Genomic DNA, 17,287 nt, shown 5'->3' with positions numbered 1-17,287 from the left:
AAACTACTGAGATTTATTTTGCTGCAACACTTCAGAATTGCTGCCCCAAACTTAGTACATGTATCATATTAACTATTTCAAGTATCTTCTTCCAAAATCTGAAGGATCAATAGCAACAACAAAACCAGAAGGAAAAATAGAGGGAAAACTCCTACAAGGGGTTATGTCCTGTGAAGTTAAAGCACTGCATAGGGAGTCCAGTCACAGCAGTAAGCTCTCCACTGCAGAAAGCGACAGCTCATTTTTCTCAGTAATAACCAAGACATCTTTTGTTCTGACAGGGACTCATAGGGCACGTGCAGTCAGGACAACACCACAGAAAAAAAAATGCATTAATTTAGTACATTTTTATAGTACAATCATGTATTTTCTGCTGGAACTAGAGAATGGAGATTGTAGATAAAAGTAAGACATTCTATAGAAGCCATGAAGCCATTTTAGCAATATGATCTCTAGAGGGTTAGTCACATGACAATTTAAGGATATCACTATATTATGGAATGAAGTTATGTTTGTAATCTGGTAGAGAAAGATAATTCTTTGCTGTTTTTCCTTATGCCATTAGAAATAGTCTTGAGTCCATCTGTGACCTAGAAATGTTGGGTAAGATCCAACTTGAGATGAGAATTTATTTCTTATTAATCTAAAAAATAGGAGTACATCCCCCACAAAAAATTCATATTACGTGCACTATAGTAATTGTGCCTGATTAAGCGGGCTGACTTAAAAAGCATGACCACTCACACATTTCTTTTCCCTACTTTTTCCTGCTCCCAAGATACCAGAGTTAATTATTATTTCCCATGGTCACTCTTTATAATGGACACATTAAAGCCATCCTGGCCTCTGGTGCATAATCGGTGTTTAGATAGCAGCTTCTCCAAGCACAATGAACACTTGTTGTTTTGTCTTGAGAGGTTGTAGTTAAAAAGACCATCTCTTGCGGACAAACAAGAACAAAAATCGACTGCAAAGGCAAGAATGGCACAGCATTAAGTATTCAACTCCTCCAAAAGCTGCACAAGGAAAACGTGACCACGACAGGGATGGGTGAAAAACCTTTGGCACGAGGCAGGTTGGGCAGCACCCTGGAACCTCTGCACTGCCCAGCTGTGGGACTCCGGCAGGCCCTGGCCCTGTAGGCCTCACAGCAGGCCAGGCTGACAGAGGGGTTTTCGGTGTCTCGCCCCTTTGTCCGTTCAGAGCCGCTCACGCCAGGGCTGCCTCCGCCGACAGCTTCGGCGCCTTCAACCTTGATAGGCCCTGAAGTTCCGCAGCGCAGCAGGTACCGACAGGGGCGGTGGACAGAAGGCCTTTTGTTCCGAGCGCCTGTTTCGTGCCGAGAACTCGCGGCGGGAGTCGCCGTGCGACAGCCAGCACAGCCCCGGCCCGACGCTCCGCGTCCCTCAGCGCGCCCACCAAAACCACCCGGGCGGCGGGGGCCGGCAGGAGGCGGTGCTGGGGGCCGGCCCACCTTGGCCCGGGGCGCGGCCGGCGGAGGCGGGGCTATGCAAACGAGCGGGGAGTCGGGCGGCGCGGCGGCGGCGAGGATGCAGTGGCGGGCGGTGTAGCTGCCCGCTGGGCCCTTCAAACATCCGCAGCCATGAAGTACAAGGTGAGCCGTCTTGGGGCTGGGGTCGGGGCTGGTCGGAGGCGGTTAAAGGCGGTTAAAGGCTTATTGATTTGTCAGTGGCTTCCCGGGCCGCGGCTCGGACAGGAGGCGGGCGGCTTGAGGCTCCTTTCGGCAGTCTGCGCCTTTCCCCGGGCAAGCGAGTACAGCCGTGGGCTCCGGCGTGGGAGTCAAGCGTCCCCTCGCCTGCTGCTCCCTGCTGTCTGCAGGCACAGTACCCCAAGGGACGTCCGCGGGGAGGGGGAGGCAAGGGCGGCAAGCCGGCGGAGCCCCCCGGCTCTGTGGAGGTATTCGCTGAAAGGGGGAGAAAGGGCTTCCCCGCGTGCCCACCCGGGGGCTCGGCGCCTCCCGCTTAGGCCGGCGCTGGCAACTGGTGTGAGGCCGGTAGCTCGGGGGCGGCGGGTTTGTACGTGGTGCCTAGCATGGGCTGGGGGCAGATACCGCTGTTTCTATCCATGGTGTAATTCATCCGTTTTATAGCCCTTTTTTGTGAATGTCGCGTTATCACAGCACAGTTTTTCAGGGCGATCTGTTTGATGGGTTTGACAGGCAAGAAGGGAAAAACAAATTACAGCCACATACTTTAAAAAACGGGCAGCCTATCCTCCTTTCCCGTTATAAATAAAATAAGTGTTTTTTAGCTTAACCTTTTATCAGAGGTGCTTTCTTCAGAAGGCACAAGTGTGGAGGCTTTCGTCCTAATATTACTCTACTTAAAAATGTCTGAGCAAGGTACTGAACTATGCCCACAGGGCATTAGATTACTGTACAGACATACCATAGTCTTGTGTGATTGGAAAAAAAGGGAGGGAAGGAAAAAAACCCCACGACCCTGTTCCTCTGCCAAAAATAACTTAGCATCAATAAAAAGGTAATTTGGAAATGTCACACTTTATATACTTGGAGATGAACTTGCTTTGGAAGTGAAGTCTGTCTTCTTACTGAATTTAGGCAGTATAGTGTAAAAGGGCCCAGATGCTGTAACATTGTATAAAGCTTATAAACCATAAGTCAGTGAGATGTGCAGTGATATCTGGGTAAATATACATGGGAAAAGCATGAAAATCTATGTATCTCTGAACTCAGAGTTCTCTGAGAGAACTTTCAGGATCTCTCATACCCAAGCTGTGGGAAAGGTCAGAGTTAAGTTTGCAAAGCTGCTGCCAGTTTCTCCATCTCCATGGCTGTTAAGAAAAACCAAGAAAAACAAATTGTTTGAGATAGAGACGAAGATACTTCTTGACTTTGAAAATTTTTGTCTGGATCTGATGGCTTTTTTTTTTTAATTGTAATGTCAACTGACTGATCGGAAGTCTGAGATTAATTTGATCTCCTGTCTCTTTTTGCTCCTCCTCAAACTACTTGAGGTAGATTTTATACCCACTTAGAGAGGCTGTGTCTCCTACCACAAAATGTCAGGCACTTGGGGGCATAAGAGTAGTGCCACTGTTAGTCCGGAGCTCATGAACTGCTTTCCTGTTGCCCATGGCTAAGCAACTTTTGTATCCCAGTGACAAAATAACGGTCCTATGTAGCTATACAGCTTTGTGGCTGTAGCTGTACAGCTTTGTGGCTTCTCATGTCACCATCTATCCTTCCTCTGCTGTAAGGAGATCGTGTTTCATATGTAGCCCAGTGTCCCTACAAGAATAGGAACTGGTAAGGTGGTTCAAAAAGGGGAAGTCTTCCCAGCTCTGTAATGTTTCCTTTGCCCCGTCTGGTTGGAATAAACATTTTGGTTTGGGTTTCTGATTACGTAATTCTAGATGGAGAAAGCCAGACAAAGAAAGAGCAAGCCATTTAAAAAAAAAAAAAAAAAAAGAGGAAGAAAAAAAGAGAAGAGAAGAATGAGGGTTTTGGCCTCAAAAAATTTTTTTGTCAGACTAGGGTGTTTACTTTCCTTGAGAAATACAAAGTAGCTATTTATAGTGTTTACCTAGGACAAACATCCTTAGATCTATTTCATATCCCCGGAGGAACAAATAATGAAAATACCTGCTCATTCAGTCTTTAATTTTATTTCTGTATTTTCGTTCTGTCTTTTGTTTTACCTATAGGTAAACAGAAGTCCTGTAGTTTTTATTGTATACTGAAAATACAGAAACAGAGCATGCTCATGGCCTGCCTGGGGACATAGTAGCACTTCAAAGGCAGCTTAGCTTCCAGGTGCAGGGTTGGGTCTATACGTTAAGGTGTCTCATTCTTTGCTTTCATTATGATGAAGATAAGGCCTCATTTAATGAACTGAATAAGATGCTGATTATAGTTTAATTAGAGTATTAGCAGTTGGACAGAACAGGAACTGACTCATGTGTGAGACCCTGAATACTTCACTCTGTCACAATGGCTTCACTTTCAGTGTGACTAAACCCAGGTAATTTCTGGTTTAGAATTCCTTTCCACTGCTCTGGCTGCCCTTTTTCACTCATAAATGTTTCAAAAACTTGGTCCCTCTTTCACATAAGTTTCTTTTGTTGTCCATCCCACTCTTTCAACATAATGCTCATGTCTCAGTCCTATGAAGGCCTCTTGGGAAATCCCTATGGATTTAAGTAAGTTCAGAATTTGACCTTATATATGTCTCTATGCTTCTGTCTTTAGCACACTGTGTGAAATTCAGTGAAGATGTGACTGTTTAAAGCCAAAGACAAATTTGACCCTAGGTTAGGTCCTGTTCTACTATTTATGTACTAGTTAAAAATTGAAGAACACAAAAGTTATTCTAACTGAGCCATGGAAAGATATGCAATGTTAATCATAGCAAATGTTTATATGTTGGTAGTGAGCATTTCTTAGTCCTGCTTATCTAAGAGAAAGAAATTCCTATAGGGTACAGCTGTATTATGGCAACACCCCAGTTCTTCATTTGACAACAGCATATTTTTGTGCTAAATCTCCCATGTACCACAAAACTTCTTCCCATCAAGTTCTCACAAGATGCCATTTCAGTATTCTGTAATCCAGAAGATAGGATTAATCCTTTCTGAAAGCAAACCTGTATTTCAAGGATGAAACAAGTTAGTGCTAAAATGTGAGACAAATAACAGTGGATTACTATGATCAGAGAAGAAATGGATGGGAGAAGATATATCTTGCCAGCCATTTCAGTGCCTTTATCTTGAACAATAAAAGTGTGACAGAAGCAAGAGGGAGAAGACATTATCATAACAAGGCTTTTGTAGCTTGTTAGTTGTTCACAAGCAAGAGGGGGAAAGAGAAAGGGGGACCTATCTGTTTACTAAAAGATCCAAACAGTTACTGAAAGAGGAGAGGAAAAACAAGCGAAAAACTACATTCCTTACCTCCTGTAAGCCAAAAGGAATGACGTAGATGTAAAGTATGAGGTCTTGATTATCTATTTTTAGATAATTTGTTGGGCAAGGAAGGAACCTAAGTAAACAGGGTTTGAAATGCCTTCTATTTGTGCTGAGGCACAGTCCTGTAATATATAGACTCAATTACAATGCCTGCTTGCCAAGACAAACAAAATAGTGTCACTGGGAAGAAATACTATATTCCCAACCAGAAATGCTTGTGAAAAGCTGCTTGTAACCCTGGCAATGAAAGACTTTGTGTCAGGCCATGTAAAGGGAAAAGAACTGTCTGTACTTTACTAACCAAATCTTCTCTGTTTCATTTAGTCCTTACACTACTCTGTTTTCCTTTTTTTCTCTTTTTTTTTTTTTCTTTTGGTATCTCAGCAATCACAGCATGGCAATCAGAAGTAAATAGAAACTGTAAAAACTTGTAAAAGGTAGTTTAGAGGAACAAGCCAACAAAGGGGAAGACTGTCCAACTTTGTGCTATCTCTGTTGCAGTCTTGAATTTGCAATGGAAGTTTTGTGATTTTTCTCTCCCCTGTGCATGTACAGAGGGAGGTGGCAGAAGTCTAGCAGGGTCAAGCCTAAATTGGCAGTAGCACTAGTGAGATGTAGCAGTAGGACTGGTTCCTTCCCAAAGCTTGGAGGGCCAATGTAATTTTCAGATTCCCCCTCTTCCTCATTGTGGCCTACTCTCCTCTCTGTAGACTTGCATACTGCTATTAATAAGCCTCCGATTTTGGGTCACATTTGTATACTTAACAGAACTAACTGCTTCAATACCTCAGGATATTTGAGAAACTCCTATGATAGGATTTGTTTGCCCTCCCAGAGATGTGGTAAGATAGCCAGGAGCTCTTAATTCTGAGGTGCTGAGGCTTAGGGATGTTACGGGACTTGTTTCAAAGGAAGGTAAGCCATCAGAAAGCATTACAGCTAACAGCATGCAGGTTTTTTACGTGATGTCTGAACTTCTATGTTTGTATGTTAACAGCTGCTCCTGGATACTGTAGCTGTAAACGTATTTCATCAAGAAACTGATAGCTTCATCTGTCTCTGTGCAGTAGTTTCTAGTATCTGGTGACAAAGCAGAACTGCCAGATGAACAATGTTCCTTATATTTTTGATAGTTTCAATTCAGTTTGACCCTAGATAGTAAAAGAGGCATTGGATACTAATCTAAGGGTTTTACTCATGCTTTTAAGATCCTGCCAGGTATTGCAGTCACATTAGACTTGAGGTACTTTACTTTGAGGTGCCTTGACTCAACATTAGTCATTCCAAACAGTGCCATACTATGAAAAGAACTGATCAGAGGGGAACCTACCAGACCAGAGAGCAGGACAACTGCCTAATACTAAGACTTTATGAAATATCCTCTGCAAAGGGAAAATGAAAGTACATTCCAGAAGAGTTCTGCAGCCCTTCTGAGCTGATTACCACTGTTTTGCAAAATACAGGCTAGGCTTCGGAGGAGTCTCATGAAGTGTTATTGTGAACCCGTTGAGTATTGGAGCACAATTCCTAAGACCACATGCTAACTCACCTTTGGAATCTTATGATCTCAAGCACAGCAATAAGTGGTGTTAGAAAAGATTATACTTGCACTGATATCACTGAACATTGAACTCACTACGTGTGGTGGCTCACGAGAAGTCGATATGACTGTGCTCCATTCCAAACACCAGAGTCATTGCAGCAAGGCCAGGTGTGTCAAGTGACCAAAGTAAAAGTTCGAATGAGACAGTTCTCCCATGTCACATGCACCTCCATGCACCACTGCTCATAGGAGAGCTGCTGGTTACTTTGGCCAACTTCAGAAGTGGAAGGCAAGAAGCCCAGTTGTCTTCTCACAGAGAGCTTGCACTCAGGTAGTCTTCAGCCAAGTGCAAGGTCCTGCTCACACAGAAGTACAGGAGAAGAGAATGTTCCCTCAGTATATGGAAATAGGAAACAGCCTTGTGTCTCTGTGCATACAAAAAGTGTGAAAAGTAGAAAAATGTGGCTGAGGCGTAGGGGTTTCTCCTTGTCATATTGCCATTATCAAAGATGTCTGAGGCATGGGAATGACTTCAGCATACAATAGATGGGCTTAGGTCACTTAAGGGCCTAGATAAAGTTACTTGTGCTTATTTTATTTGGACTAGCTTATCACAGACATTTAAGTACTTAAATCCCATTCATACCAGCAGGAACTAGGAACCCACCTGTCTCCAACATCTAGAGTTTAATTTCATTTTTAAAGTGACATAGCACTTAAGAGGAGCATGCACTGGTGTCTGCCTTAACTGCAAACGTGGAGAATTCTTATCTTCTACTGTTCCCATTTCTGGCTGCACTTGATGGACACAAGTAGAGGAGCTTCTTGTGACATTAAACTGCACACGTCTCTAAAGAGCCCCACATTCAATGATACTTGAAATCATAAATGTGCAAGTCACTTTCCAGAATGCTTCTTTACATAATACGTGCTCTCTGAGCATCCATAAAAACAATGAACATGTACCTATTAAAACAACACTCTGACAGATGCATTATGAGAAGTCATCAGGAGGATTGTCAATCTTCTGGGACTGTGCCACAAAAAACCCCATTCATGGCATGTATTCAGCAGTATTTGTTAAGGTGGGCTACAGGAGAGGAAAGCTGTATTTGTAAATGGCTGCAGCTCTCAGTATCACTTCATAGCAGCTAAAAGTACAGCCTTTGAGTGGTCCTGCCTGTTTATCACAGGCTGTTCTTGGCAAGTGACCTCTTTTTCTTGCCTTTTTTTTTGGTCTAGACCTTACTTTTCCACAGCAGATTTGGATATAGCTCATGTTTGACAAGAAACAGGATTGCTAAAGCTATAGTTTGCAGTCCTAGAAGCACAAGTGCAAAGCATGACAAAAATGGTATATTTTTTTTTCTCTACAGGGATGAGGCCCATTCTTGCCTTTCTGTTTTTGTGTTTATTTTAAAAACACTTCATTCACAGCTAGAGTGGATTAGCCTGCCTGGAAAAGGAATAGTAATAAGAATGGATTTACTCTACTGGAATGCAGTTAGCACATCTGAAGCCCTTTCTTTAGCAGGCTTCACTCACAGTTAGCTTCAAAATTTTGTAGCAATAGCAATACTGTGAATTGTTTGGTAGCAAAAAATAATCTTAGAAAATGCTAAAGGATCCTAGGAGTAAATCTCAGTTCCTCCAATGAATGTCCTTGCTTTGTTGAAGGCAGGGGGAGGAAGATAGACCATGAAAATGCAGTGACTGTTTTACAAAGGAACTTTTTGTTCCAAAGGTGTAAGTACAAAACAACTGTAAGTCCACGCTTGCTGTTTAACATGCAGCTTGCAGTAGGTAGGGTCATGAGTGCCCTTGTCCTATGGACTTTACATTCAATTAAAATGCTTAGGGTAATAAACCAATTATACTGTTATAGAATGGTCTAGTTTACAAGCAGATACCTTTTTTTTTTTCCCCTCTCCTTGCTTATACTGGTTTACCTTGTTCACAGCCCAGATACTGCACAAACAATCTCTCCTGCGATCAAAAGTACAGTGAATGTTGTATTTCAATCTGCGACTAAGCATAGTAACTTTAACTGGTTCAAATGCACCCACATGCTTTTCCTGTCACTTCTCCAGGGATACACTTCCCTAACAAATGTCAGCTTGTCAAAAATCTGAGCTGTTCTGGGAGACCTGTTGACTTTTGGCCTCTTCCCTGGGGTATGGAGAAGACCCTGACTGTACCTGGCAAGCCCCATCTGCCAGCCAGACCCTGATACCCTGGCAGTGTGTCTGATTCACAGATAACTTGCTGCCTGTCCCCTCCATTGGCCTGCTGAAGGCTGGCAGGAGCCTGGAAACATGTATTCCCAAGCTTGATTTTCTTCAGTAAGTTAGACTCTCAATGAGTCCAAGTTGCAACCGCTGTGTAGTCAGTATCCCAGATGACGACGCTGAAGGGTGACTTTCCCTTCTATGGAGAATTTTTGGAGAGACTTGTGGGAAGAAGAACATGCCCCAGTTTAGCTAAGTTCTAGATTAAAAACAAACAAACATTTAAAAATTCAGTTTTTCCAAAGCTGAAGACCTCAGATAGAAATAAGTTGGTGACAGTACTGAGGTCCTATGGCTATAGTTTCTTGACAATTGAGTTGTGATTGTTCCCCCAGAGCTGCACTGAAAAGGGTTAAATTTGGAAGGAGAATATTGTTTTTTGGTTTTTTTTAAGGAAACTTTGTCTAGGAGAAGACTGCACGCAAATGCCAGAAAATGGAAAACTGAGAACTTAAAACATGTTTCAGGATTCTTTCTTTCCATAGTTTGTTTGGTTTTTTTTCCTTCTGCTCTGCTCCTTCAATTTTTAAGCATTTGACATACTATCTCCTTTCATTAAGTTTTTAATTGCTTGCCTGAGGGAAAGAGGTTAGGTTTTCCATCTGCTTTTTGATTTTGATGTACTGCTGTTTAATCACGGTGAGATCATATTTACTCTAAGGCTTTTGTTTGCATGCTTTATTTTTTCCCTTTTTTTCTCCCAACTCCCTCCACCCCCGTTGATGTCACGGAAGGCACACAGCCCTCAGACAGATTTGAAAGGGCCTTTTAAAGTCATGGGCTAGAATCACACTGGTCATGGCTGAATGACAGGGAAGGAAACTAGTTATGAGGCTAAAACATACAGAAAAACTTTGCAAGTTGGGTGTGGTGGAATTTCCCAAAATATTAATAGTTTTTCAAGGTAAGTCAGAGGATGTGGTTTGCATTCCCAGAAAGAGCAAAAAGAATGATATTTCATCACTCCTGTAAAACACCATGAAGGGCAAGGAAATAAGATCAAAATATATCATCAATGGATCACTGATCTGCTTCACTGTAAATATTACTATCACAAACTCTATCGGTCTTCTATGATAGCTCCAAAACAGGGTGGGTGGTCTGGCAAACACAGAAGCAGTGTGCATTTATATCAGGGATTTTTCCCAGCGAAAGAGCATTACCTCAGATATGCCCTTTTCTAGCTATGACCTGTTGCGTCTCACTGCACAGAGTCCAAACAGAAGGTTGCTATGTAGTAAAAGGGAGTTGCCACTTCTGTTAAACTCCCCCTACGTGTTCATGGAGCACTTCAGAGGTTTTGTGTGATTCAGACAGTGTTTGTGATACAATCCATCCATCCTTCACTACATCAGAAACAGAAAATGTGAATCAACTCCTTATTTAACATCTGACCTCAAATTATACTTTTATGGCTACCTTTGTAATGCCCAGGAAGCAGAGCAGCACCCTCACACCTCACATACCCATTAACTAAAATAAAACAAGCCATGCCAAAAACCAAAACTTATTCAAGAGACAAATATCATCTGAACAAACAAACAAAGCCTCCCTTCTTTCAGCAAATGTAGAGTTATTTTGTTGCTTTTAATAGTGCCAAAAAACTTTATTTCAAAATCACTTGTCCAGTTTGAAGTGTCAGGCACAGCAATAACCCGATTCACTTGTTGCAGAACAGTGAAGTATTTTGTTCACACAGACCAAAGCTTCAGTTGGGATCTCTTGCTCTCTTGCCTTCATTTTGACATTTTTCCTTTTTTACTTTCTCTCACACACACCTTTTCTACGTTCCCAATCCCTTCCTTTGGCTTCATGTGTCTGGATTTGCTCCCAGGTTGCAGGCTCGCTGCTGTACCTCAGTTTCACAAAGTACTTTGCCAAGTGCGTACAAAAAAAAATGGATACACAACTATCTCTTACTTGCTTCAAATGGAACAGCTATGCTGAAATAAATAATGGTGTCAGACCAGAGAGCCTTCAGTCTCTGCGTAAACTGATGGTACACATCGGCGTCTTGAGGAGCATGAAGTGCCTGGGCTTTAGTTGATCTGCTCACTGCCTGCTTGCACTCCTGCTGGGTAGAGCACTGGGCCTACAAAAGCTGATGGTGAGAGCGTGACAGCCAACTCTGAACAGTAAGGAGGAGACATTCCCGTTTTTGATCCTTAACTTTCTGTGTAACTACTCACGCTACAAAAAAACCCAAACCACCCAGACAGAACAAACTCTGAAATCCAGGCCTCTCAGTCCAGTCAGAGGGGTTGGGACAGCTCAGTGGAAGACTGAAGTAAGACACTTGTCTTTCTCCCCTACAGAGCCAAAGTTTTCCACATCACAGCCTCTAGGCAGCTTGGCATACTCTAGCATGGCTGGCAGCCCCTGTTCCAGAGATGCACAGGACCAGAGTGCAAGGGTACTTAGGGTGGATGAAGACTTGTCCTCCTTGAGGCTCTGCTCAGGCTGTTAACCTCATAGCTCTATCATTAGCTGTAAATCCAGCCTTCCAAATCTGTGCATGGAAACCTGCCTTAGTTTTCTGTCCAGCAGAATGGAATTATTTCCAATTATTACATCCAATTGTTTGAGCTAGCAATGCTTGACCAGAAAAGTATCTGTTGTAAAACAAAACTGGGGATTTTTGGTAGAAGAAAGCAAGAGAGTCCTTGACAAGGGGAACTCTGGGCTTTGCCTGTAAGAGTAAACGGAAACATTACTATGCTGAGCATTTGCAACCAGGCTCCCTCTTTTGTTCTTAGCTGTAAGGCAAGGAAGCTCACAGTTCCCACAGCCAGCTTGCAGTCTGAACTAGATGCTAAGGGCCTTTCAGAGTCCTTGTGTTGAAGCGGTGGTAACTGCAGCAACCCTTGGTAGTGCAGAGAGCTCTTTCACACATGCTGTGGTAGGACTTCCTGCCTTCTCTATGTAGCTATCAACCCAAGATAAAAAGTAAGTACCTTCACCCAGCTTGTTGCTGGTGGTGAACAGGTCTGCACACATGTGGGAACTGCTACAGCCCAGCGGCAAGGTGCCATTTCAGAGTCCATTAGCCATGTCAGTGCCCACAGGGACACATCTAAGAACATGCCAGTGCAGCTTTGTGTGTACCAAACACAGCCTTTGCTATTCACACTGCCGTCTTGCAGGTTTGAGGAGACCAGCAACAGACATTTTTCAACTTACTCAGTGACCTCTGTCAGCTTGTACCAAGGAGCCTTCATGAAAAGTTGCTCATTATAGATAGACCTGTTACAGACAGACTGTGCCCCCTTGTTTTCTTTCCCTGCAAACACAGGGCAATGAATCCTTTCTTTCAGGGGCAATGACAGTGAGAAATAGAAAGAGATAGGAGCTAAAAAGCACTAATGTTAAACTGTCCAATGACTCTTGCAGTGAAGCTCCTCTGTCAGAAGTTTACAACAGAGCACAAACTTCCCTCTCTTCTACCAGTACTGCTTGTAGTCAAACTTTCTCAGAAGAGAGCTCACTCTTCTACAGAGTTTTGAGATCAGTCTCACAGGCAAATCATTACTATTAGGCCTACTGCAACTCTGCAAGAGTACATAAATGCTTAAGCTTACTTTGGAAATTATTTCCTTTAAAGAAACCTAAAAGATTGAAGAATCTGTGTTAAAAATATTATGTGATTGGATAATTAAAAGCGATCCAGCCAAAGTCAAGCTATGGATTTATATACCAACACACTTCGGGTTATCTCCCCCTACTTTTCCTTCCTTTGTTCCTCCCTTCCTTCCTTTCTTCCAAAGCTAGCTAACCGTAGAAGAGAAGCTGTTTGCCATTTTAAGAAACAGTTTATTCAATAAGGAAAAAAAAAAAAAGAGTCCCACCCTTTTTCAGTTAAGAGCGTTGGTGATTTCCCTAGTTCTGTTTGCACGTAAACTTTGCACATTGAAAGCAATAATTAAAAACAAGAAAATGCAGAACAAAACAACACACTCCATCAGCCACACGCAGAACAGGGATCAGTATCCATGAGCCCACATGCTCTGCAACATCCTCATATTGCACCTCTGAGAGAAGCGACAGAAAATCTTACAGCTCATGGTTGGTTGAATATTTTCCTTGAGTGTTCATTCATTGCAGAACTGGTTGAGAGGTCAAGTCGGCAGCTCAGCACTAGGAGCTTGGCACCACAACACTTAGCCCTCAAAGAGCCCATTGTTTTTAATCTCATAGTGTGTCATTATTCCTATGTTTACTTCCATGGCTGTGGGCACCTAACACACTCTTGTTACCCGCATCACTAGATATGTTTACTCTAACAGAAAGAGTAGATGTTTCTAGTAACTCTTGCCTCTTCCCTCTTCTGCTACTCAGCCTCATCAACAAACTCACCTTTTCAGCCTTTGAACTACAAATTACAGAACTCTACTAGATCACTTTGCTGGAGGGAAGGCCAACCAAAATAGATCATATTCCTCAAAGAATTTTCATATCTTCATTCAGCTGCAGGCATGTTAACTATCAGTTGCCATCAGCTAAGGAGAGAGTAAACACCTTTGAGTGCTCTGTAACAGATGGCACTTGTGCATCTGAATTTGGCCTATAATTCCATCAGCATCTGAGAGGAAAAATAGTCTTTTTTTTTCTTCCCCTTCAAGTTCTACAAGTAGAGCAGCTGGCAGCTTTCAGGGCAGCATCTTTTGCTCACAGTGAGATTCTACTAGGACATGCTACTTAGGGCATTTACTAGGACTTGGACACAAAAGAGAAAAGTCTAACACATGCAGAGAGTACAAATTGTTAATTTGGGGGTTTTATCTAGTGGACTTGTAACTGGCATTAAAGGAAAATTCAGACATAAGTTTCAAATCCCAGGTTCACTTTAGCCAGAGAGAGCTTGAAAGCTTTACATTCATCTCAACCAATGTAGAAAGTTGGGACCATGGGCACTGTAATCTGCATTTGATCTAGGGAGTATCCATTTCAATTTTAGTTCTCTTAGAGTTTCTGACACAAGGCATCAAAAAAGTCTGACGAGCCTTTTCCTGCAACAGATTACAACTAAAATCTCCAGACAGCAGTCATTAGGGTCAAGCTCCCTTTCACCTTGATCTGCTGAAGAGGACAGCACTAACAGTAAACTGAGAAACTTGCACTTTCAGTATTTTACAGAAGATGCTTTCTACTGCACTCAAGAGTCCAGGTTGACTGGAATTTAAGCTTCCTGAGAACAAAACGTGGGGGAGTGGGGAGGTGGGTGTTGTTTTGCCTGTACAGAATGTTAACACAGTGGGAGCCTGACCCTGGCTTCAACTTCCAAACATCCAATTAGGCTTAAGGACAAAAAAGATGAGCTGAGTCTTTCCCATAAACCATCAGTTGTACAGAAACACTCATTAATTGAGATATGGCTGCTGTAACACAGAGGGCTTAGGAGTATTACATATAGACCATTGGTACTTTCAGATTTTAGGGAGAGCACCACTGCATATCATGTAGTTAATTTAACTGGACCAAAGGTGAACAACAGAAATTTCCATCCTGAATGTTATTACATTAAAGTGGTAGCTACTGTTATATTCTTTTTATGATTCACAACTGATTCCTATAGCAAATTCTTTTCTCCATCTAGGATCGGATCATTTCTCCTCTTCCATTACAGAACTTGAATTTTTTTTCTGAATCTGTTGCCTTCTTTTTTTTCTCTTTATAATAAAAACATAAAGGAACTTCCGTGTAACTTGCCAGTTGTGAAAGCAAGCTCCAAGTTTCTCATCAGCCCTTTGTCTGTTGCCAGTTTGTTTAGGAAATGGCAAAGGCTTTTTTAGCACTTAATCATATACAAAAAGGTCACTGCTGTGCCTTTGCCATCTCATATCAGATGTTACAGCTTGTTTGGCGCCTGTTTCTCAGGCAGGTGAGTGACAGTCCAGTTAATTCAATATAACCTCCCCAGTCTGTGAGCTGATGAGGCGAATGAGAGGGAGTGTTGCGAGATGTGGGCTAAATGTGTCCAAAAATTAATGGAATTTGTCAGATTGATCCAGATAAAACCCACAAGCGTCAAGGGGTGTCTTTGATCAGGACATCTTTCTATGTGTAGAAGAGTAGTAACTACCATCTCAATCACCACAGCAGGTTGAAGACACCTCTGTGGTTTTCTCAAGTTTTCCGGATTACCTTCTGGTCTGATTGCTGACTAATGAAAGTAACTGTGACGCTGTTCCATGATGCTCATGTTAAGAAATCCAGTAAAGGAAGAATAAAGTCAGGGAAATGCCAAAAACACAGTTTTGCTTAGCAAGAACAGTGCCTGTGATGCTCGCAACAAACAACAGGCTTCTTGTTTCTGGTCCCAGTGCTTATTTGGAGGAATATTTTGTCTGTTTCATTGTTCTGTCAGTCACTGACGCTGGTGGCGTGGCTCTGAGCTATTTAAAAGGCCTTGGAGAAATTGCTGTGGACCAAGTGGCAACCAGTTAGTATAATTCACATACTGCTATCTGAGTTAAGATTGACAAGAATCTAAAGCTGTTTGCAGAAAAGAATTACTTGAAGCACATCCAGAAAGTATGAGCATGCTGCAGGCCAGGTGGTAAGAAAGTCACTGGGACAGAGATAAGGAACAATTGCTTTAAAAAATAATTAAAAATCACGTGACAACTTTTAACTGCTCTAATTCTACCACCATTCCAGCTTTGTTCTGAGAATTGCCTTGCTGTAGAAACTGATCAGGTTTTTCTGATACCTCTAATCACCAAAGTATAAAAGAATAAGCAATTATTTAGCCTCCTTGTTTTGTGCCTCCTCTGCCCTCCCCTGCCCTGCGTCTTCCTCCTTCTTTAAACAACATCCTCTGCAAAGCCTACTTGAAATAATCAGTTGCACAGACTGAGCTAGTCATGTTGGGTTTCTCCTGTGAAAGACGCAACAGAAAGAAATGTAGAAAGACAAGAGATTAACTTGAACATTCATACTAGGCAGAAGCTTTTCTTTTCTGAGCTCCTTGGACTCAGCAGCCAGGTCAACACAGCAAGAGCACAGATGTAGTGTTCAAGAAGAGACCACTGTTTTTGACCATGCTAAAGAATAGTTTTACACTTCTGCCAAGGCATGGATGAAATTGCTCCCTGCTTTATCACTATTTGCATTGCCTAGTGTTGTGGACTGATGAGTAGATATATATCAAAGAGAATGGTGGGCCCCAATGCTGCTGTTTACATGTAAGTTCAAAATGGCACTTCTGCTTTTCCAAGCTCAAAGCTGAATTTATACTGACTTCACTAATGATGCCGATGAAAGGCAAAGACAATGTTTCTCATACATTTGAAAGGTGATCTCCCATTAAGAGAAAACTGATCTCATGTACCCTGTTTCAACACTGCATGTCTTGGGAAAAGCATATTCATCTACTTTCTGTGTGACACCTGAGCTTACCCTTTCTCCATTCACCAGTCAGCCTTTCATGCAACCTCCTGGCTGTATGCTATGGTTAAGACAAGTTGAACTGAGCAAGGTCAAATGGAAGTCTGCTCTCTTGAAGCAAAGATGATGGGGAAACGTTGTGTCAATAAGGGAAGATGTAACAAGTGGGAAATTAAAAAAAAAAGATTTTACATGTCTACAAAGAAAGATAAATATTATGAATAAAACCACTAAACTGTACTTGACACTTTCCCTTTAACAGAGGGAAGAAAAATCTTCCAGACAGCTGCATATCCTATCTTACAGGGTATTAGCACCATTTCAGTTTGTGCACTGCATCCAAATACTTCACATAGAATGCTCCAGATGCAAGGCTCCTATATTTTTTCCAAGTGCTCACAATTACTTTATAATAGTCTCTGCTGACTGCCTTCACTGAAAAGCAGGCAGGCATAGAACAGTTTCTGCCAGTGCACTTGGAAATACCACCACAGCCAAGAAATTAAATGTTCATGGCCTTTGTGAGGGGTCCAAGAGTGTCTATACAGACAGGCTGCCTACTTTCCACTGAATACCTAAGCTTGGCTGATTATTCAGAACTAGATGTGCCATACAGGCCTTCAAAGAGGGAAGGAAGCTGGTTCAGTCTGTGAGAGGAGATGGCTCTTGTTAATAACACACCTGTACCTCACAGACCACAATCTTACATCAACTCAGACTTGGCTTAAAACTTCTCATCAGAGGTACTGCTGGTAGCATACCCACAACAAAACAGAGGTCAAGGCAAGCTGCAAAGCCTGCCTGAAACACTAGGCAAGTGTTTGAGAGTAGTGTCCAGCAACAGGTCAAGGGGTAACGAACATAAGCTGGAACACAAAAAGTTCTACTTAAACACAAGAAAAGAACTTTTCCTGTGAAGGTAAGGGAACCCTGCCACACACTGCCCAGGGAGGTTGTCTCTGGAGGTTTTCAAAACCCCTCTGGACATATTCCTGTGTGACCTGATCTGGGTGAACATGCTTTAGCAGGGGTTGGACTGGATGATCTCTAGAGGTCCCTTCCAATCCCTACCATTCTGTGATTCTGTGAGTAGACCTGTGTGAAGTTCCTTATGTTGTTACTA

The 17,287-nt window shown here is 42.4% G+C and overlaps 1 protein-coding gene across 2 annotated transcripts in view; it reads left to right on the top strand.

The window, feature by feature from the left end:
• Positions 1-1,526: 1,526 nt before the first annotated feature.
• The window catches only part of NEDD9 (neural precursor cell expressed, developmentally down-regulated 9), a 40,639-nt gene continuing 24,878 nt past the window's right edge, over positions 1,527-17,287 (top strand). For both annotated transcript variants that reach the window (XM_061995722.1, XM_061995720.1), the window contains exon 1: positions 1,527-1,615. In XM_061995722.1, the coding sequence (XP_061851706.1) occupies positions 1,604-1,615 (12 nt within the window). In that variant the 5' untranslated portion in view covers positions 1,527-1,603. The remainder of the gene's footprint in view (positions 1,616-17,287) is intronic.

Source organism: Colius striatus, chromosome 4 (genome assembly GCF_028858725.1).
Source record: "Colius striatus isolate bColStr4 chromosome 4, bColStr4.1.hap1, whole genome shotgun sequence".
In the NCBI taxonomy this organism is placed as follows: domain Eukaryota; kingdom Metazoa; phylum Chordata; class Aves; order Coliiformes; family Coliidae; genus Colius; species Colius striatus.
Note: the sequence above shows the minus strand (reverse complement) of the source record. Positions and strands in the feature narration are given on the sequence as shown.